This window comes from Delphinapterus leucas, chromosome 5 (assembly GCF_059928025.1).
Source record: "Delphinapterus leucas isolate spDelLeu-1000000601 "Yukka" chromosome 5, BTC_Dleu_Yukka2, whole genome shotgun sequence".
NCBI lineage: Eukaryota > Metazoa > Chordata > Mammalia > Artiodactyla > Monodontidae > Delphinapterus > Delphinapterus leucas.
This window is the reverse complement of record NC_143133.1, coordinates 134,077,230-134,098,622: the sequence shown is the minus strand read 5'-3', so window position 1 is coordinate 134,098,622 and position 21,393 is coordinate 134,077,230. Positions and strand designations below refer to the sequence as shown.

General features: G+C 42.5%; 1 protein-coding gene across 4 annotated transcripts in view; it reads left to right on the top strand.

Annotated features, from left to right (window-relative positions):
* The window catches only part of RAPGEF2 (Rap guanine nucleotide exchange factor 2), a 245,946-nt gene that overhangs the window by 96,994 nt on the left and 127,559 nt on the right, over nucleotides 1-21,393 (top strand). For all 4 annotated transcript variants that reach the window (XM_022582247.3, XM_089911326.1, XM_022582249.3 and 1 more), the window contains exon 4: nucleotides 3,896-3,979. In XM_022582247.3, the coding sequence (XP_022437955.2) occupies nucleotides 3,896-3,979 (84 nt within the window). The remainder of the gene's footprint in view (nucleotides 1-3,895; nucleotides 3,980-21,393) is intronic.

Genomic DNA, 21,393 nt, shown 5'->3' with positions numbered 1-21,393 from the left:
AGGGGGTGTGTTTCTCTAGCTTACAGCTGTTTCCAGAGCATCTTTAAAATGAGACTCATTGTTTTTGTATTCTTAGTTCTGATTAGTTTGCTTTTGTAAGACATGAATCTTTAAAAGAGACAACTCACTAATAAAGACATCGTGACTGTCTTATTTGGCATGGCAGGTAGTAAACGCTCACCAGATCCAGTCAGCATTCGAATGGTCATTCTCTGCAGATGCCTCCACCAGCAGGCACAGCTCTTGGGAGTTAAGATTTGAATTTTTTGGGAAAGGGAGAGAAACAGGCAAATGAAATTATAGTAAGTGACAGATTGGGGACCAGTTTCTTCTCTTCACTTCCTTAAATCTTTTCCAAGGCTCTCCTGATACGAAGAGTCAGCCCTAATTGTAGGGTAATCGGTGGGTATTCAGGGGGCCAGACTGTTTGCTGTCACAAGTGTTTTATCCATTTTGGACATGGGTTGCCTTTGACTTGACGCGTGTTTTCTGATCAGCTCCAGGAAAGCTGAGTTTACAAACATTGTGTTAATTTTGTCCACAGTAATTTTACTTTCAAAAAGGACAGATGTGGAATAACTAAAAAGCCAGGGAATGTTTGTTATGTTCTCTGCGTCGCAGTTCATCTGGACCATGGTGACATTTATTGTGCTTCTTACCGTGATAAAAACTGCGGGATGGTCATTATTTGTGTTTACTGAGCCTCTGTACAGCTCTGCTCACATGCCTAGTTAGTGGTGATCAACCTTGACTTCCTACTAGATCTCATTTCTCTTGACCAATCTTTTGGTGATAAAGGGAACATGGTAAGTGCAGGAGCAGATTAAAAGTTTACAAGATAATTCCTTTTTTCTTCTTTTTATTTCAGTGTTTTATTACTTGTTAAAAATTTTTAACTATTTTTGCATCTGACAACACATTTTTACCTGACAGAAATCAGAATGAATAATAATGCTGTCACCTTATGTTAAGGAAGACAAGTACATTTTTTCCCCTAAGCTAGGTGAATGATTGTTTTTAATTTATTTATTTATTTTTGGCTACGTTGGGTCTTTGTTTCTGCGCACGGGCTTCCTCTAGTTGCGGTGAGCAGGGGCTCCTCTTTGTTGCGGTGCGCGGGCTTCTCATTGCTGTGGCTTCTCTTGTTGCGGAGCACAGGCTCTAGGCACGCGGGCTTCAGTAGTTGTGGCACGCGGGCTCAGTAGTTGTGGCGCACGGGCTTCGTTGCTCCGCGGCATGTGGGATCTTCCCGGATCAGGGCTCGAACCCGTGTCCCCTGCATTGGCAGGTGGATTCTTAACCACTGTACCACCAGGGAAGTCCTAGGTGAATGATTGTTGATTGCAAAAGCTCATGACTAAACACTGGAGAGAAAGGGGTATAAATTATTTTTTGAAGTACTTTGCATTTTCATTTGGGAAATCATTTTACTTTGATGGTTTCATTGGAACGAAAGTCTATTTGACAACATTTTCCTTCATGTTTTCTTGAGGCTTTGCTGTCGAGGACTAAGCAGTTGTGAAATTGGTAAAGAACGGGCTTGGGAGGAAGCAGCGACTTGCTGCTGATTTGCTCTGGAAGCAGGTAGCAATGAAAGTGATTAGGTGAGATTGATTAGTGTGTTAAATAACTTAATTATTCAGAATTTTAAATACAACTTGGTGGTCTTTGGCAACTTCTGGAATCCATGTGCCAAAAGGAAAAAAGAGAGTAAAAAGGTTTGGCAGAGGTTGCGGAAGACTGCCTTGCAACGCACATGTGGTTTGCTGGGCTGCAGCTTCCAGGCTGTCCTCGTAGAAGAGATGGGGTAGGCTGTGTGCCTCCTGCTAGTGGTCAGAATGCGGACAGGTGTGGGTTAGGAGCTGCCCCTTAGAGTCTGAGATGGAGGCCACGGGCCGGGGTGAGCGAGCCACACAGGGAGAGAGCCTGGGTTCCCGACACCAGGCTGTCACTACATGTGTGAGAGAAATGGGCTCCTCCATTGTTCGGCCACTGCTGTATCGGGCTTTCTGCTTTGTTTTCATAGTAGCTGAGCCTGTATCCTGACTAATAAATTTGATAAACTTGCCTTTATAAAATAAAACAACTTAAGACATGGCAAAATCAGGATAAAGTTCAAACAGAAGCAGCGAACTGGGGAAAAGGTTGTCACAGCTCATGGCTTCAGAATGCTAATTTGTATAAAGTGCTTCTAGATAAGAAAAAATCTCATGATTTATAGAAAATTGGTTAAAAGTTATGAACTGATTTCACAGAAAAAGAAATAGGTAGGCCTCATGAGCATAAGAAAAAAGATGCTTTTACAATAAAGAAGAAAAATAAAAGTACACTAAGAGGGCTTCCCTGGTGGCACAGTGGTTAAGAATCCACCTGCCACTGCAGGGGACCACGGGTTCAAGCCCTGGTCCGGGGAGATCCCACATGCCGTGGAGCAACTAGGCCCGTGAGCCACAACTACTGAAGCCCATGTGCCACAACTACTGAAGCCCGCACTCCTAGACCCCGTCCTCCGTGACAAGAGGAGCTACCGCGATGAGAAGCCTGCGCACCACAACTAGTGAAAGCCCAGGCGCAGCAAAGAAGACCCAACGCAGCCAAAAAGAAGTACACTAAAGTACAGTTTTCATCGAGCAGATTGGCAAAAACCCCAAAGTGTGATAGACAGGTTCAGGGAAGGAACACCCCTCAGCCCTCGCTTCAGCTGCACCCCTGGCCACCCTGCCCAGCTGCCTGGCCTGTGGCCTCTGCACGCATCCCCCTTCCCTTGGCCGAGAATCCTCGTCCCTCCGGAGCCATTGTCTACTCACTTCCTTTGTTCAGATCTGCTCTTCTCAACGAGACTTGTCCACCATATGTTTAAAATTATAACACCCCACCCCTATTTTCCTTACCCTACGGTAACTTATTCCCAGAGTGTGGATTTATAATTTACTAATCTGTTATATTTATTATTATGGGTACTGTCCCACCAGAATACAAGTTCCGTGAGGGTGGGGATCTTAGTTGCTGTTTCCTGAAGTATCCTAAGCACCTAGAACAGACTTCGTCCTGAAATTGTTAAACATTTGTTAAATAAATAGACAGACTCTACTTGCAAGGCGTGGGAAGGTGGTAGGCACATAAGTTACTAACTAACCACCACGACGGTATTCATCAGAGTCCCAGTGTCTGTGCCCTTTGACTCAGCTGCAGGTCTAGTTTTCTAGTCAAGGTTACTCCTGTAGATACAAGATTACTCATCGCAGTTTTCATGTTCTTGTGAAATAACTGCATACACGAGAAACCACTGAAATGACCAGCAGTAGGGGCTTGCTTAAGTCAAATAAGGCACATCTAACAAGACAGCTGTCTCCTGTTGGAAAGATCTCTGCGTTAGCACAGAGGAAAGAGCTCTGTAGTGTGTGCCATCTTCTCCGTAAAAAGGAGAGGGTGGAGGGGTAAGAATGTATGTCCATCCCTGTGTGTGGATGAGGAAGTTCTGAAAGATGCCAGCGAGTGTGGTGGAGAAATGTAGGGGCTTGGGAGACGGGGGAAAGGGTGGGAAAGCTCAGGTCCGCTGTTTACCTCTTTGTATTTTTGTTTTGTGAAGCAAGGGAAAGTATTTTCAGCTCAAAAAAATGAAACTAAAACCCAAAACTTGGAATGGTAGGTGCTATAGGTCTAATGAACGTTTAAAACATTTAAGTTTGCTGATAAATATCTTTAGCTTATTTAGGTGTGAAAAATAATTTTTAATTCCAGTAGTTGAAGAATGGTATTTTAGATGTGTGTTTTGTGACATGTCATTGTTCTTCAGGATTGTACGAGTAACATGGATACTGTGTGCTTTGTATGTTATTATTTTTATTTTTTTTGTTGGAGATAATTATCTGATTTTATTATCTTTTCTTTTCAGTCCTGATGATATTGGGACCTGCTGGTACATCCTCCTCTCTGGTTCCGTGTTCATCAAGGAATCCATGTTTCTGCCACGAAGCAGGTATTGCATAGACATTCTGGAGTAGAGTTTCCATGGAGCTTGAAACCCTTTTGCAGAATGAGTTCTTTTCCCAAATTCCTCTCTCGTCGGATTTCCTGTTCTGCTGACACAAAGCAAGGCAGCACCTTGGGTTGTTGGTATATAAATCTTAAGAAAGGACTCTTCTATGTTGTAAATACTGATTCAACCTCTTTAACAAAGGGCAAGGACAAAGGACGTGCTGGTGACGTGTTAACGTGGACGTATCCGGCTAGTTGAGGACTCGTGTGTTCAGAGGGAATGAAAACTGCCTCTCATACACGTCTAAAGAGAGGCCGAGAGGGTTCCCTGGGCTCACGTGGGACTAGAAACAGAAACCAGGGACTAGGTCAGCCCTGGGGACGTTCTCCCTGGGACTTTGGCTCCTGGGTGCTGACTGTTGGTTTATGGCCTGTGTCCCTAAAGCTTGCACCATTTGACGGCTGTGCCCATGTCTTTTCTTCGCATCTTCAGGCCACAGTCTGGTGGGGCCGGGGCAGCGCGGTTACCTAGTTCCAAGCAGCTGTGGCCAGAGAGGGTCAGGGCTCCCCTGCCACCAACGTGCTGCCCCTGTGCGGGTTCCTGAGGGTCCCTGGAACCACTGAGTTTCGGGAGTGATTTTTTTCCCCCTCGTTGTGTGTGTTTCACAATTAAGTATGTTTATTTTGACTAAAGATTTTAACTGATTAAGTATCTTTACTTAAAATTACTGAGTAAGTAAATTGACTAAATTTATCCCAGCATAGCAATCTACGCCCCTCCACTCCCCACCTTCTATAACCTAACTCATAAAAATATTAAGATACATTCTTGATAAATCATTCAGAATGGGTCAGGGGCATGTGAAGAATGTGTTTTAGAAATTTTTGTAAAAAGAGTAAGCGAGACGGGGAGAGGTCATTTGTATCGGTCTGCCGAGGTGCAGGAGGTGCTGGGAGGGGCCCGGGTGGCAGGAAGGAGGCCCGAGGTGGCGTCTCCGATGGGAGAAGCCTCCGGCGTGGTTCCCAGGCCTCCCCACTCTCGAGCTCCTCCCAGATCAGCTCGGCAGGCGCTATCCTGCTTGGAGAATGGCCCCCTGAGGGAGGGAGGAGCCATTGCCTGTCTGTTGCTCTCGCAGTAGCACTACTTACAGGATGGTAGTAGCCCCGGTCATAGTCGTAAACAGAAGTGTAGTTGTACTGGTACTAAAATGATGAGAGAACAGTAGCTAAGGCTTTGGTAGGCAGTGCTTTCTGTCTGCCAGGCATCATTTGAAAAGCTTTATTTATATATAAATCATTTAATCTCATGACTGTCATTTGAGGTAGGTATGGTCGTTAACCTGCATTTCTTTTTTAAACTTTTAATTTTGAACTAATTTTAGACCTACAGAAAAATTGCAAAAAAAATAGTAGAGTTCCCATATACCCCCTCATCCAGCTTCTCCTAAAATTATAACGTCTTGTGTGACCATAATACAATGAATAAGACCAGGATAATTCACTTTGGTGCAGTACTGTGAACTAATCTACAGATCTCTGAACTTCACCGACTTTGTTCCAAGCTCCTCTGTAGGATCCCGCCTTGCATTTATTTTTTATTGCTCCGTAGTCCCCTCCAGTCTCTGGCAGTTCTTCAGTTTTTCCTTATCTTTCAGGACTTTGGTATTTTCGAAGAGCCGGGTGTTTTTTATGATGTTCCTCAGTTTGGTTTTGTGTGACGTACTCACATGATTAGAATGAGGTTTTGCATTTTTGGCAAGATGTTACCTGCGTTTTGTAACAGAGGAAACTCTGGCAGTGTAGGCTGGTGGGTGGTTTTCCATCCTCGAACTCTGCCCGGGAGGCTTGGTGTGACCCTGTGAATGAGTCCGATCATTCAGGGATTCTGTTTCCCAGAGGAGTTGAATAGAACACTCTTCCTTCAAACACAGGACCTACTATTTGCTCTCTTTCTGGGGGCTCTGACTCTATTTCCAAACTTGGAGGTGGGTACAGGCAGCTGATATGTAAGCATAGGCATGCTTTTAAAGTTACATATAATTTTAATGTAAAAAGTAATGAAAATTGCTATATAAATGCTCAAAGGGAAAGGCAAGGAACAATACCCTCTGAAGTCCGTCATCCAAGGTAGTCATCCTTTAATAGTCTAGTCTTTTCTTATCTAGCCTTACATGTATGGGTTCTACATACTTAAGAGCATACTTTATAAACAATTGAATGTCTTGCTAATTTCAGTTAAAGAGTATGTATTCGCTTGACTCATTAATGTCAAAAACTCTTTGTAAAGGCTTACTCGTTATGCATTAGGATGTCTGTTTAATGTTCAGTTATTTGAACGTTCCACAGTTTGGTTAATCATTGTAAAGAGTAAGTTTTTGATACTTTTTATTATAAATAATGGTATAAGGAATGTGATTTGAAGTTTATGCATCTTAGAGAGAACGAGGTTAGCGACGTCGTGATACGAGGTCTGTTGTACGAATGAAATCTATAGACCAGGTCCCCAGAACGGTACAGGAGCCTGTGGCCATCTTTCCTGACTACCAGCCGTCGTCAGCTTCAAGTGACAGCTTGTCCTAACTCGTGGAACGGGAACCCCGTGTTCAGAAAACTGCTGTTCTACAAGAAAGAGGATTTGCAGTTCAGGCCTGTTTGATGAATACGTTGGCTGTCCACGTCTAATTGTTTTCAAAGGTGACATGCGTTACTCTTTCTCTGGCTGTCTGTCAAATGCCGGCGGGTCAGGGCTGTAATGGGGTGAAGAAGGGATGGTGTTTCTGACTGAATGACAAGCCAGCGCTATTTATAGGTTATTTCTTCACGTTGCGCCTGGTGACCTTTGCTGCGTCCGAGTTATTTGTTTCCTTTGGAGATGTTGCCTTAGGGACGGTCCTGAGATTGTTTTCGTAAGAAGGGCCCTCTGCTGGTCCTACCTTAAAGGTTAACATCAGTGACCTAACATCAGTATTTTCCTCCAGGAAACACTGAGATTTGATTAAAGCGTCGTGTGGACGAGGTGTTAGTAGCAGTCTGGTTTTATAAAACAACTAGTTCACAGATGACTCTCTCCATTTACCATGTTAGCCTGGAAATTGGTTATCCTTATGTATAATAAGTAACCTGACCATTCTCTTGAAAGTTTCAACTCATTTTGACGGGCAATTCACCCCGAACAGTTAGTTTTGGATCAAAGCACCTTGGACAACATTTTCACATTTTTGACTAATTCTCATGAAATTGCCTTGACATGTGATATCATCCGGTAGGAAGGGTGGGGTACGCTGCAGGTTGGCTTCCAGATTTCATGAGCTTTATTGAATTCCTCAGTTGACATTTAGGCCAGCATTTTATGGTCTTGTTTTTATTTTTAGACAGGTAAAAGTTGTTCTGTGTTTTGGTTATTCAAGCATGAATATTATTCCTTGATGAGATTTTTAACATTTGTGGAGCTTATGAATCCCTTTGTGACTGTCAGTGACAACCTACTCACTCTGCCTCAGTCCACGCCATGTCAGTGAGAAGATGATGTTTTATGGGTTTTACTGTAAACCTATTAGAAATGTACCGAGTTGTGAAACATGGATACTTGCACAGGTGGCTGTCCTGTCACTTACAGCGTTGCGTGTAATGCCGTTGTTACAATTCAGTGTCTTTGCATGAGCAGAAGGCGGGTGAGCAAAGGCGAGGCAGCAGTGCGGCAGAGGCTATCCTCATTCTCATTGAGGAAAAGGCCGGAGTGGACACTTGCCATAGATGAACATAGAAATGGTAGAAACGGCATGTGTCTTTCCAAGCCTGTAAGCAGAGCAGTTAGCAGTTGTGGTCCAGGCTGTGCCCCGCTGTTCATGTCCACAGTCGTGGTATGTAGATTGGTGTCTTAAGACAGTGACGGGCAGAGGGTAGCGAAGTGTCTTGAAGAAGGTGTTTTCCCCCCAAAGTTTTTCAGAGCCATCATTTGCAGCAGCCTTGGGGCTGGGAACTGAGAGAGGAAAATTATCTTAGCTGAAGGTGCAGGTTTAGAAATCGTTTTTAAAAGAACATTTGGTTTTCTGTACACAATGGGCAGGAAAATATTAATAGTGTTTATTGCCCTAATGTGCTCTAAATCAGTGTATTTAAGGAACTGTAATAGACATTATTATATTCTTAAATCTTCTCACTTTCAAAAGTGCCCCACTCTACAGTGCTGAAGCCTATTTATAGCAAAGTCACAGAATAGTAACTTGGATTAATGTTATTTTTTGACTGCTGACTTCTTTGAAAGGCTGATAATTCTGTGCAGTAATTTAGGTAGTAAAGATAGGCCCAGACTGTGTTTCTAAACTTTCAACTTGCTGTTTGGGTTGTTTATTAGAGAAGGAAATAGCTTCCCTAAGTGTGTTTTTTTTTGTGTGGTTTTTTTTTTTTGGCTGTACCACACAGCTCGCGGGCTCTTAGCTCCCTGACCAGGGATTGAACCCAGGCCCTCGGCAGTGAAAGCGCAGGGTCTTAACCACTGGACGGCCAGGGAATTCCCTTCCCTAGGTTGCATATTAACTCATAGAATTGGAATCTTTTTCTACCAATATAGCAATCATTTTTATACTTATTTGCAAAAAAAAAAACAGGTACACTAGATGTTTTAGATGTGAAGCATTATTGTTGGACTCTTCTTGAATTTATGTTAGTCACAATCCTGAAAAAAAAACAAAACACTCCTACTAAAACATTGAATCTGATTTTCTCAGTGGAATCAATTTTATCATAGAGGCCTCCAAGGAAGGCCTTTTAATAGAAATGATCGTGCACACCATATTTAATCATAAATACATAATATTTTTATTGCTCTGACAGTCAAAAACTGCCTCTGTTTTTCACATTCAGAGCAATCAGTACGCAGTCTCTTCCCCTTCATATCAATGCAGTACCAGGGTAGGGCCTGTGAGGCTGAAGGGATAGATAAGCCCAGACTAGCCGTAAGCCTCGGAACTTGGAAGATGCCGAGAGAAGGTTCATAATTAAAGCCAGGAGCCAGAGGGAATGGGGACAAAGGCCTGTACAGAGGGCGAAGCTTCCAATGCATGGGCCTTAGGGTCTAGGTACCAGGTTTTGTCAGGCGGCAGACCTAGTAGGCAAAGCAGTCTGTACACTACACGTGGCGTGAGAGATCAGTTCTGTAACTGGAAAAGTGCTGTCCGTGGGAATGGCTGAACATTGAAATGCCATCAAAATTTAGGGTCGTTTCACGGCCCTTTTCATGGTTATGGGTTATTCTATCTCATTCTGAAGTAGGTTCGGTAGAGTTCCAATTTTGAGGCATATTTCCATGTTATTTCCAACTTTGGTTGAAACTTGCAGGAAGCCCTGCTCTTTGGTCTCTGAGTTCTGGTGTCTGCATGGAAGCAAGGCGGTCTCCTCCCTGCGGGCAGGTAATTTAGTACCTACCTGGCTGGGGAGACGAGGCTGTCGTATGTGCAACATGAAAAAATTGCCCAGGGGCCATTAAACGGTACAGTGTGAATCGGTGTAGCAAAGGCCACAGCGAAGGCAAAATCCCCTCAAAGACAGGGGCATTTTAATGCATGTGGATGGTAGTCGAGGGTGGCTGTTGAGGAAGTGAATTTTGGGTTGCGTTGATGGTTTAGACTGTGGGGCAGTGGTCGGAAAGGAAACCTGAACATAGTAAAGAGCATGAGTGACGGCACGGAAATAGGAGTCAAGGACGCCAGTGCAAAGATGTGTAGGAGCTCAAGTAGGGCCACGAGAGGAGGACTATTTGCCTGGAATAGACGTGCACTCCAGGCGTGGAGTAGCTGCCAAGCATCAGCGATGGTGCCGTTCACAAGAGCCCAGTTTGCAAAGCTGCATCGCGTAGCTGAAAAGCCCAGGGCTGCTGGTCCCTTAGGTCTCCGATAACACTGGCACACGTCGGAGAAGGGCGTGCAGCATTGGTTTGCACCGCAGTAGCTGTGTCTCCCCCTACGGTTAGTGTTTCTCTGCCACCGATACCAAATACACCCACAATTTAAAAATTAAAATTTTGTCACGGTACTCTCGATAATCACATTTTAAATTAGAGCTGGCAGCTATGATGAGGATAAGTGGGGAGACAAGACATTTAACTAATCAGTGCTGAGAGGCTGAAATGCTATCCTCATTTTGACTCACATGACAAACAATGAGCTACTCGAGATGAAAAATCGCAGGCCTCCTTTCTGCTTGCCCGTGCTACATGGTAGGTTAATTGATTGCTCAGAGAACTTGCTAGTTGTTTGCAGTAGTGAAAGAAGGTGAAACCGTGGGAGAATGATTCTGTGTCTCTGTGGTAGGGACTGAAGGCACAATTAAATATTCCTTATTCCACGTAAAGGGCTGTATAGGATTAGAATATCGTATTCTTGGAAGGGGCACAAATTCGTTTCGTCGTGTGATACCCTATGGGAGATGGACGATGGCATCTTAAAAACAATTCGCGTGTCATGGAAGGGCGCCCTCATTGGGCATGTGTCCGAAAGGTGTGAAGAGAAGCGGGGATCAGTTCTGGAAGTTGTCCATTACAGGTGAGGTTTACCTCCAGGTGTTGGCAAAATCCCAACAGTGACGGCACAGATTCAGCTCAGAGGGAAAGCGTGGTTATGGAAGACGGGATGGGAAAACAGAAAGACAAAGGAAAACTGAATCATCTGAAAACTGCCTCATTGAGTTTTAATGAGGAGATAAAAAAGATAAAAGATACCTTCTCACATGGGGAGACATCAGTAACTTACAACAGGATTTAATGAGGTGATAATAAGCTTTTCTAGTTTTCTTTATATTTCTTTGCTGTTAGAAGTTTCTCGTATTTCTTGAAAACATCCTCCCTCCCTCCTTCCCTCCCTTACTTCCAAGAGAAACCATAAGACTCTGTTTAATGGTTATTTGGAGTGACCTAAAGTGAGTGGATTAACAGCAGAGTAAGGGCTAATAGGAGCTACTTATCTCGGCCATTATTTTGTATAGTCCGTTATCACATTGTTTTGTAGAAGCAGGTGACTGGACCTGTCATTGACCAGTTAATGAAATAGTTGGTTAGGCATGGAGTCCTAGAAATGTACTTCTATTTTAACTTCTAACTTAAAAATGTTCAGTTTGATCTGCACATGGAAACATATGTATAGCTGAATGTATAATTGGATTAAAATATACACCTGCATGCATAAAGGGTTGTGTGTGTGTGTGTGTGTGTGTGTGTGTGTGTGTGTGTGAAAGAGAGAGAGAGAGAGAGAGAGAGAATGTGAGAGCTGGTCCTCTGGGACTTGACTGTTTTCCCTCAAGCTTCTACAGTTATTTCCTCCACATCCAGCCCAGCAGCAGTTAGGCTGACATACCTGTATCAGATCACCAAAGCATTCTACTTCATAGGTTAAGTAATTATTAAGTTAAACAGAGAGTTATCAAGAGTAAATGGGGACTGTATTGTTCTTTTAAATCCCTAGGAGGGATAGTGTCCTAACACCTTCATATCTTAGGAGAATGTTTGCCACAAGGGTGATCAATAGTGAAGAGCAAAATGACTGGAACTGATTTCCAGAATCAAACCTCACCCTCGGCTACTAGTTGTGTCTCTTTGAGGGAGCTTGATGCTTAGTTAGTACGAGTGAGCCTTTCTGTCCTGCCCTCTGTCCTGAGTGGCTCCGCTGCTGGTGTTTATATGCGTCTCCTTCTGTGTTACTCACCACCCTACAAACTGTAATCGAGCCTCCACGTGCCTGCCTGGACCGTGGTGCTGACACGGAGACGCTGCTGTGGGTCCCCAGAGCCGAGGGCTAATGGTGTTGTGAGCAGAGAGGCGGGGGCGGTCTGCTCGTCTGCTGCTTCATGGAGCATCAGTAGGGTGAGACTGGAGATGTGACTTTGGGTTTAACAACCTGTAGGTCACAGGTGGCCTGAGTGAGCCCGTCTCAGTCAAGTGGTAGAGCTCGTTGTGCACATGAGCACTGGAGAAAGAGAAGTTGCATTATTTCCAGAAATTTCACTGTAAAGAGGAGCAGGGAAGCAGGGTGGTGGCTGGAGGTCCATGGGGACTTGTCTCTTCAGAAGAAGCCAGAGCGTGTTTGTGGGTGGATGGGAGTGACCCAGCAGAGAGGGCTTCATACAGGAAGGAGGGGGCTTGCTGCAGAAGTGGCTGAAGCCTGCAACGGGGCAGGTGTTGGCTCTGGAAAGAGTGCGAGCGCTGCACCCTTTCATGTGCTCTCGATCAGAGCCACAGATCCGTGGGTGGGTGTGGGAGCCCATTGGTGGGCGCTGAGGGGTTTTGACAGAGAGGGAGGTGGTAAAACAAAGGGAGTGTTGAGTGCCCACTTAATACCAGTGGTCATTGAGATGTGGTCATTTATGTTCCGCCCACCGCCCGGCAGGTGTTTGGGGGCAGGTGTGGAGCAAGTGGGTGTGGGCACTGCTGGCTTTGTGCTTTGCCAGGGACGCGGTAACGGGGCCAGGGGAGCAGGGCTTACGGGTGCTCCCAGGCACTGGGACTGAGGATACATGTCTGGAATTCCGTCTCTGATGGCTTCATAAACAGCTTGTCACCTACTCTAGAAATTTCTTTGAGTCTCAGTTCTGACCTCTCTTTTCTCTCCTGACAGTTGCTTTTTGTTTTCTTTTAGCAAGTAACCCTTCAGAGTTAGGAATGACCGTACCTGTCAAGTCACCTGCCTCGGTCACCACCGCCAGGGCCTTTGTTAAGTTGTCACCTGCTCTGTCAGAGCACCTCCCCACCTGCCCTCAGACTGCTTCCGTATGAAGCCATATCATCGTTTAAAAGCTCAGACTTTGCTTGTTGATCCCTTGCCTAAGGAGCTTAAGTGACATTCAGCCGCCAAATAGATAAAACCCAGCCTCCGCAGCGAGGTGTGTAGGGCAGCTCAGGACGTCTTCAGGCCCACCGTGCCGGGCCGCTCCCTCTGCTGGGACGGCCACTTCACCCCTCCTCACCTGTGAAAACCACATGCTTTCTCAACCGTGAGAGTCTTTAAAGGCCTGGGCTGTATTGTCCATCTTTGTCCCCGGTGCCTAGCACAGAGCAGGCATTCAGTAAATATTCGTTGAATCGTACCGGTTCAGGATTATATATTTAACGTGCCCTTTAAAAAAATCACTTTAAAAAGGAGCTTAGCAATACTATGCTAAGCTAATTAATGCCTTTTAGAAATCACTTGTAATAAGCTATGATTTATTGGAAGTCAGGTTAGTATAGAGGAGAAGAGTTGGGAGGGAACGGGGCTGCAGTGTGTCGGAAGGACGGGTCCAGGGAGCCTGGGGTGGAGGCATCGCGTCATCCGTGCAGGGCGTGGGAGAGGGGAAAGGGCAGATGGCATCTTACTGGGTATCGTTCGTTTGCCGTCTGTATTAATTACAGTGAAATTATTAATACTGGTTGCGTGAAACAGTTGTACGAGCATAGCAGGAGCTACTTTTTCTCTCCCGTAAGAGAACCCTGAAGGTCCACAGCCAGGACAGCCCTAGGTCCCCATCCTTCTTCTCGGCTAATAGCTTCCACTCAGGGCACAGGCTGGCTGCCAAGCTCCAGCCATCACGTCTGCAGTGGGAGCTAGAAGCAGGGGAAAGGCAGACGAGCAAAAATGTTAACTTCCATCTTTGAAACAACATTTCTCTTCACATCACATTGTCCAGGTGTGGTCATATGGCCGCTTCTGGCCGCCCAGGAGCCTGAGGCATGTAGTCTTTTATTCTGAGATGAATTATGCCCCTGAAAATAATGACATAAAAATATCCTTCTAAGGAGAAAGAGGAGAATGGATATTGGAACAGACAGCCAGCAGCCTCTTTAGTCTCCCTCACGCTCTCTTAGTTTGTCAGTTACCCTTCTTTACGAGCCGCGTCTGTTGCTCAGCCCTGTACCTTTATTCTTCAGCTGTTACATCATCTATAACTTCCACTCGTCCTACCTGAGGTTGACTCAAGTCCAAGTATTCCCAGGACACACACACACACACACACACATAAGGTAAACATATATATTAAAGATTTTAAGGAAGCGCTGGGAAGGAGCTCCAAGTAAGGCAAATACATCTTGAAATAAATGTGAGCTTGGTTGGACTAGAGTTGATGCTGTCGAAGGGAGAGTTTAGTTGCACTTGATGTAAATATGTGCTGTGTTAAATTTGCAATACGGTAGACGTGTAAGTTAAAGGAATAGGGTAAAATACGTTAAAAGATACAGTGGGATATACCAAAACATTCCCCCTTTGGGTATCAGCTATACTTTCTGCCCCAGTACACAGCATCTTCATCTTGGACAGCTAACATGATTTTAGCATCATTTAGACCGTACTCCGATGTGATACCCGATCCTCAGAGCAGTACTGTTCTCTAGAGAGGGAGCTCGGTGGCTGGGTCCAGTTGGGAATTTGGTTGCTATAACTACAGCTTCGCAGGTGAGCGGTACATGTAAGTCAGGCTTCCATGGTCCTTGGACTACTGGCATTGGTGGTGTCCTAACAAAGTAAGTAGCCTTCAAAGGAAGATCTCTGATGTGTTTGTGTGTAGAGATGATGTGGTATCACAGGTCACCTGATGCTTGAAGTCTTCAGTCGTATAACTGAGTGTGTGATTTCATCCTAGAAGTCTGTATTTGCAGTGATGTTTGGATTTCTCTTGCAAAAGTAGATATTATATTTCATAAAGGTTTTCAAGTGTGACATGCATGCGTCAATGAAATACAGTATTGTTTTTCTCTGTAAAATGTTGGAATTATTTGTCTGCTGCTAAGCGTAAAGGAACTCCCAACCCTTGTGTGTGCACACTTATTTTGGGGAAGGGTTGGTTTGGAGGGGTGTGTGAATTACTGTTTCACCTGTATGAATTCAAAGTGTCTTAAAATACATAGCAACTAAATTGGGTTTTTAAAGAAATATACTTTCAGTATTGGGGACACTGACAGAAAATGACGAGAGTAAGGCTGTCGCTAAGAGAGAGATTCATAGAAGAAGCAAACTATACTTGGTAAAACTGGAATGTCTATTAAAATAAAATTTCCAGTTAACCGTAGTTCAGGGACCTTCTATTTTATTTTACATTGACTATAAAATTACTATGACTATAAAATTACATATACAATATATATAGGTACATGTTATATATAATAGACAACACCAGTCATATATTTGAATGTTAAAGAAAATGAATTTATTCTGTACTATGAACCCCACTTTATTTTTCAGATGTACTAAAAATTTTTTTAAGTACTTCAAGAATTAAGGAATAGTTTAAATAAAGTGAAATAATAGCTTAGACATGTATATCACTGCCTTTTTTATGTTAGAATTTAATTACATATAATGTGGGTTTAAAAGCTGCCAGCTTAGTAATTTATTACTGATTAGAATATTGAACTGTAAGTTCAAAATATTAAAAAATTATTTCCTTAGATATTTTGCCACACATTTATGGCTTTATAGGTGTTGGATATTTTTGCTGTTAAATATAATTTCTGGTGTTGAATGTTCATGTGTTATATAGATCTACATAAAGATCAAATAACTGGATTTTTTTAGTTTTGCTTTTCAAAGGTTTTTTTTGAGTCAGACATTTAAGGATAATTTTTACATTATCTTTTACTGGTGACTCACTCTGCATCTTATAGCTGTAAACTGCTTAGTGTGTCGGTTTCATTAAGATAACTGTTATTTCTTAAACATTTTCAGATAATTTTTAAAATTAGGGCCATGGCCAAAATCTGTCAAACACTTTCCTGTATTTTTTTTTTATTATTATATTTTGGTTCATTAGGGTGCAGTTAGAAAACCACCATTAGTATTCATACTTAATTCAGTTTTACAAATAGGAAAACTATTTTCTTTCATCAGTCTAAATCATATCCAGAATGTATATAAGCATGTATGTATGTACATCAGAGGTTTTCTGCTGCCATGGTAGTTTTTATAGTCTATAATAATAATAATTAATTCTTATTCAGAATTTTGAGACCACTTCAATTTACCACTTTGTCACCTCATCTTGGATTTTAACTAATATGTAATTTTGGAAACAGAGAATGCATAGGGTCTTCAAGGTTTTATAATCATTATCCTATTTAAGTGAACTTTAAAAAGAATTGAGGTAATATTGACATATATTAAGTAAACTTCTGTATGTTAATTTTGTATATAGTTAATTTATATAGTTATATGTAGTTTATATTATATATAGTTATATATATATATAGTTAATTTTGTGTATGGAAGCATCATTGTGGCTAAAAGCAGAGATTTTTTTTTGGTTATTTATGTCAGAGTACAGAGTAATTATTGTCCTTCGAATAAATGGAGAAGAGCTGCCTGATAACCTCTCAAGCCTGAGAAGTATGTTTTAATTTTGCTAAGAATGTGCTTGTGGAACAAAACGTAGAAAAAACCTTGTTTAGAGTCCTTGTATTTGGCAATAAAGATGGTTAGGAGATAACATGAAAGGTTTGACTGAACTGGGCCTGTTACTGGATTCACCTGGCTTAGAATGGGCACAGCACGGAGGTCCAGGCTCTGGAGGTTTTCAGTCACTACAATCTGGGCTGGACTTCATACTCCTGTTTTCAAAGCTTACAAGCATTTGGTCAGTCAGATCTGAACTGAGCAGCTGGGCTAATGACCGTGGAACCAATGTGTAAGCACTGGAGTTTTAAGATGAGTGAATGAGGGGACCCTGGAAGATGCCATAAAGCTGGGACTGGAGATAGGAACCCCATCTCTGTGGCCTTGGTTAGCCAAGGTCAAGGGCCTGACCAGTGTTTTCATGGAAATAGAATTCGATGTGAGAGTAGTTTAGGAGGACTGATGATGGAATTTAGTGACTGAAATTATAGATAAGGGAGAGGATGGACTAAAAGATGCTTTGAACTTGCGTGTCTGGCAGTGTGATGCATTTGACAGCTACAGCCTAATCCAGAGGGTTGAGGTGGGTGGATATTAGAGGTGAAATGAGTATTTTTGATTTTAGGGCAGGTTATGGTTCGTGCTTTGACAGACAGGGGAGCTGCAGGGAATATGAAGACATGATCTGGGCATTGAGTCACCTGAAAAGCTTTGGGGGAAGAGGGGGGCAAGGGAGGGGAGGGTGGAGGGGCAGGTAAATAGGGGGAATACAGAGGCAAAAAAAGAGATGCGTATCATGTCAGAAGGCTATAGGGACAGACTTTGACAACTAAACTTTTGCTTTACTGCCCATTCCAGTCCTATTTTGAAGCAAGTCATGCAATATATTGCCAATTCTTATATAAAGGGGATGCCAGATATTATAAATCCTATTGAATTTTGTAAGTGAGGTAGTATTAATTTTTACAAAACATAGTTTGAAACTGATGGTTTGGGTTGCTTCCAGTTTTTGGCTTCTGTTTGTGTGGACGTATGTTTTCATGACTTCTTGAATACATACCTAGGAGTGGAATTGCTGGGTTATGTGGTAAATGGATGTTTAACTTTATAAGAAGCTGTCACACTGTGTTCCATAGTGGCTGTAACATTTTGCCCTTCCCACTAGCAGTTTTTGAGAGTTCTGGTTGCTCCACGTCCTCTCCAACACTTGGTATTGTCTGTCTTTTTAATTGTAGCCACTCTAGCATATATGTGACGGTCATCTCACTGTGGTTTTATTATGTGTTTCTCTGAAGACTAGTGTTGTTGAGAATTTTTTAATGTGTTTATTGGCCATTCACATATCTTCTTTGAAGCGTTAGTTTACCCGTTTCAAACAGTTTTTTTTAAAAATTGGATTTTGCCCATTAAAAAAATATTGAATTGACTGTCTTATTTTTGAGTGTGTTCTTTATGTATTCTGGGTACAATTCCTTTTTTAGATATATTTAGCAAAAATTTTCTTCCAGTCTGTGGCTTGCCTTTTTCTTAACTGTGTCTTTTAAAAGCAAAAACTTTCCACCTTAATGAAGTCCATTTATGTCAGTGTTTTCTTTTATAGTTTGTACTTTTGGTATCCTGTTTAAGAAATCTCTTCTTCACTTGATGTCAGAAAGGTTTTCTCATGTTTTTCTTCTAGAAATTTAATAATTTTAGCTCTTCCATTTAGGCCTGAGATCCATTTTGATTTAATTTTTGTGTATGGTGTAAGTAAGGGTTGAGGTTTGGCTTATGTTTCTTGATACAGATATTCATCTGTTCCAGAACTATTTATTGAAAAGAACATTTTTTATGCATTAAGTTGCCTTGGCACATTTATTAAAAATCAGTAGACCAAATTTGTTTCAGGTCTGTTTCTGGACTCTTTCTTTTCTTCTGTTGATCTATTGATACATGTCAATTCTTATACCAATACCACATTATCTTTATTTGTGTAGCTTTATAGTAAAAATCTTGTAGTATAAATCCCTCACTTTTGTTCTTTATCAAAATTATTTAGCTCTTCTATGTCTTTGCTTTTCCATATAAATTCTGAAATCTGCTTGTCAGTGTTAGGGTTTGACTGGAATTGTATTGAATCTGTAGATCAGTTTGGGAAGGTTTACTACCTTAATATTGAGCCTTCCAAACCATGAACATGGTATAGCTCATAATTTATTTAGATCTTCTATTATTTTCCTTTGTAGGATTGCATCCCCTTTTGTAGTTTTTAGTGTACAGGTCATACACAGCCTTCATTAACTATATTCCTGAATATTTTTTGATGATACATACTAGGTTTTTAACTACCTCAGTCTATAAGAACAGATCTGAAAAAGGTTAAACAATATTGCCAGGGTTACTGTTGGTAGAATTAGAAGGAATGGTTATTTACAAAACAAGGGGAAACAAGATAAGTATGGTTTGTGAAAAATGTCCACATTCCATGCAGTTGAATTCAATAAATTGACATTTTATTACTTGATATCTTTGTAAGAAATCACACATATGTGTGAATTTATGCTTTTCCTTTCTTGGAAATGTGTTCTTTTAACTTCCAAGAATTTTGTGAATGCAGTATTATTCAAGTGACCTGAATTATTGTTTAGGTCCTATTTTATAAAGACATGGGTGCTATTTCAACATCTTTTATGACATATACCAGATTTGGGGGAAGCTGGTGGCTGGGTTTGGGTGCCATTCGTATAAGCCTTTAAAGAATATCAGATGTTTCTGTTGCCATTATTTGAATGTTTGATTCTTGAGATCAATTCAGGTTTTTACTGGTTAGGACGAATCTGAACGATTCATTTGAATTCATCTACCATTTTTCTCACTAACAAGTTACATAGGTCTGTTCAGTTTTTTCTTCATGTAATTTTTTATTTTACCTCTAATGAATTTTACAAAACTCAAGTTATTTTCTTTTTTGTGTTATTTTTTATATAAATTTGTTTATTTTATTTTGGGTTGCGTTGGGTCTTTGTTGCTGTGCACGGGCTTTCTCTAGCTGCGGCGAGCGGGGGCTGCTCTTCATTGCGGTGCATGGGCTTCTCACTGCAGTGGCTTCTCTTGTTGTGGAGCACGGGCTCAGTAGTTGTGGCATGCAGGCTCAGTAGTTGTGTCCTGTGGGCTCTAGAGCACAGGCTCAGTAGTTGTGGCGCGCGGGCTTCGTTGCTCCGCGGCATGTGGGATCTTCCCGGACCAGGGCTTGAACCCGTGTCCCCTACACTGGCAGGTGGATTCTTAACCACTGCGCCACCAGGGAAGTACAAAAATCAGGTTATTTTAAAATAAGACCTCAGAGCTGAGCTTCCTCGCCTCTTCAGCTCATCCACAGTGTGCTTTGCACAATGAAACGGGGAAGATTTAACAAAGGCGTTTTGGATAAGGCATGTGTCCAGAAGCTGGTGGGAAAGCTGTTATGGACCATAACTTTTCTGCAAACTGATCGGCTGCCATCTGTGTACAAAGCTCTGTCATCAGCAGAGGGGCCTGTTGGTGCCACTGAGTCGACTGATAGCAGCACACCAGTTTAGCTGAGCTGTTCGCCAGCAGTTGGTCACGAGGACACAGACACCACCGAAGTGTAGCCATCATCCCACCCCTGGCCTTTGCTGCTTAGATTGTGGCAGGAGACAAAAAGCGCTTTTGCTCCCTTCACCCCTGTACAGCTGAGGTAGAGCCACCTTTCTTCTCTAGAAGGGAAAAATAAGAGCAAAAGCGGCCTCTTTCAACTCCTGATATAAATTTGATATAAATTTATGCTCGTCTTTTCCACGGTAATCATTCCAGCCAGGTGCACAATTCAGCATCCCTTTGGTGGTGGAGAGCAGTGTGTGCAGTGGAGCTCGGGTAAATTTTAATAACAAAATTGCATTGCCGAGCCCACCTAGGCGCTTGACCTTGAAGGCTCAGAGGAGAGCAGACATGGCAGATTTCCCTACGTGCCCTTGGCTTAGGAGAGTGGGTAATGAATGGAAATTGATAAAGAGTGCCTGTCAGGCTGCCGCTGAGGTCATGAGGCTGGTATGCGGAAACAGTGCCCGCACGACACGCGTAACTCAGAACTGCAGCCCGGAGGGTGGGTGGGTCACCGAAGCAGGAAATTGGCCATCAGGCGGAATGCGGGCTCCGAGCACAGGCTGCAGCCGCGTGGACTCAGCCGGAGGAAACACAGGGGCCATGGGGCGGGCTCCAGGCTGCAGACACCCAACTCCTCTACAGCGAGGCAGCACTGTTGCCGCTGCTTCAAAGATATGGAAGCCAGTGCAGGTTAGATTTGTTTTAAGGGATTGAAATGTTAACAGCATAAGTATCAGATGTCTAGTACTTCTGTAGTTACTTAGATCACAGGCTACTGAGGAATGAACAGAGGGGGGGAAAACATAGCTCTGAGGCTTCGCTTGTCATGTTTTTTTCCTGTGCTCTGTTTTTATAAGCGAAGGTTAAAATGTGGAGATTCGCTGTGTAGAGGAGCCAATCTCTGTTCATCTGTGCAGGGTGATGACTGTTAGAATACTTCTAAATGAGCCTTGAAAGAAACTGTCTGTTTAGTTCTCCCAAATAGTTCTGAAGTAGCCTGTTCACACACACAGCTTCTATGTGTACTTGGTGTGTGTATGTTTTTGTTTTAAATAGCTGTTACTTTTTTTTTGCTTGTTAAACTAATGAGTGAGGACAAAATATTTTTAAAAGATTAAATGCATTTTTATGATGTCTTTAAAGCCACTGTCTTCTTCTGTTAAATGTATTCCTGTAGAGTCCACTGATTTTTGAGAATGGAATTGATTGCATCAGCAGTTACTTGTTAGATTTTTTTTTTCTTAATGTGTATTGCTGTTCTGCTATCTGAAGACAGGGGCATGTGAGTACTTTTTGTAAGTCCTAAATAAATGAATTGGTTTTGGTTTAGGAGCATCAGGCCAGACATTTTTTAGGTTTTAGTAACTGCTTATCATTTCCTAGAAATGAAGATATGAAAAATGGATATCTCGGAGAATCACGTTTTCAATCATTTTGTAAATTAGGATTGCCTACCAGTGTAGTC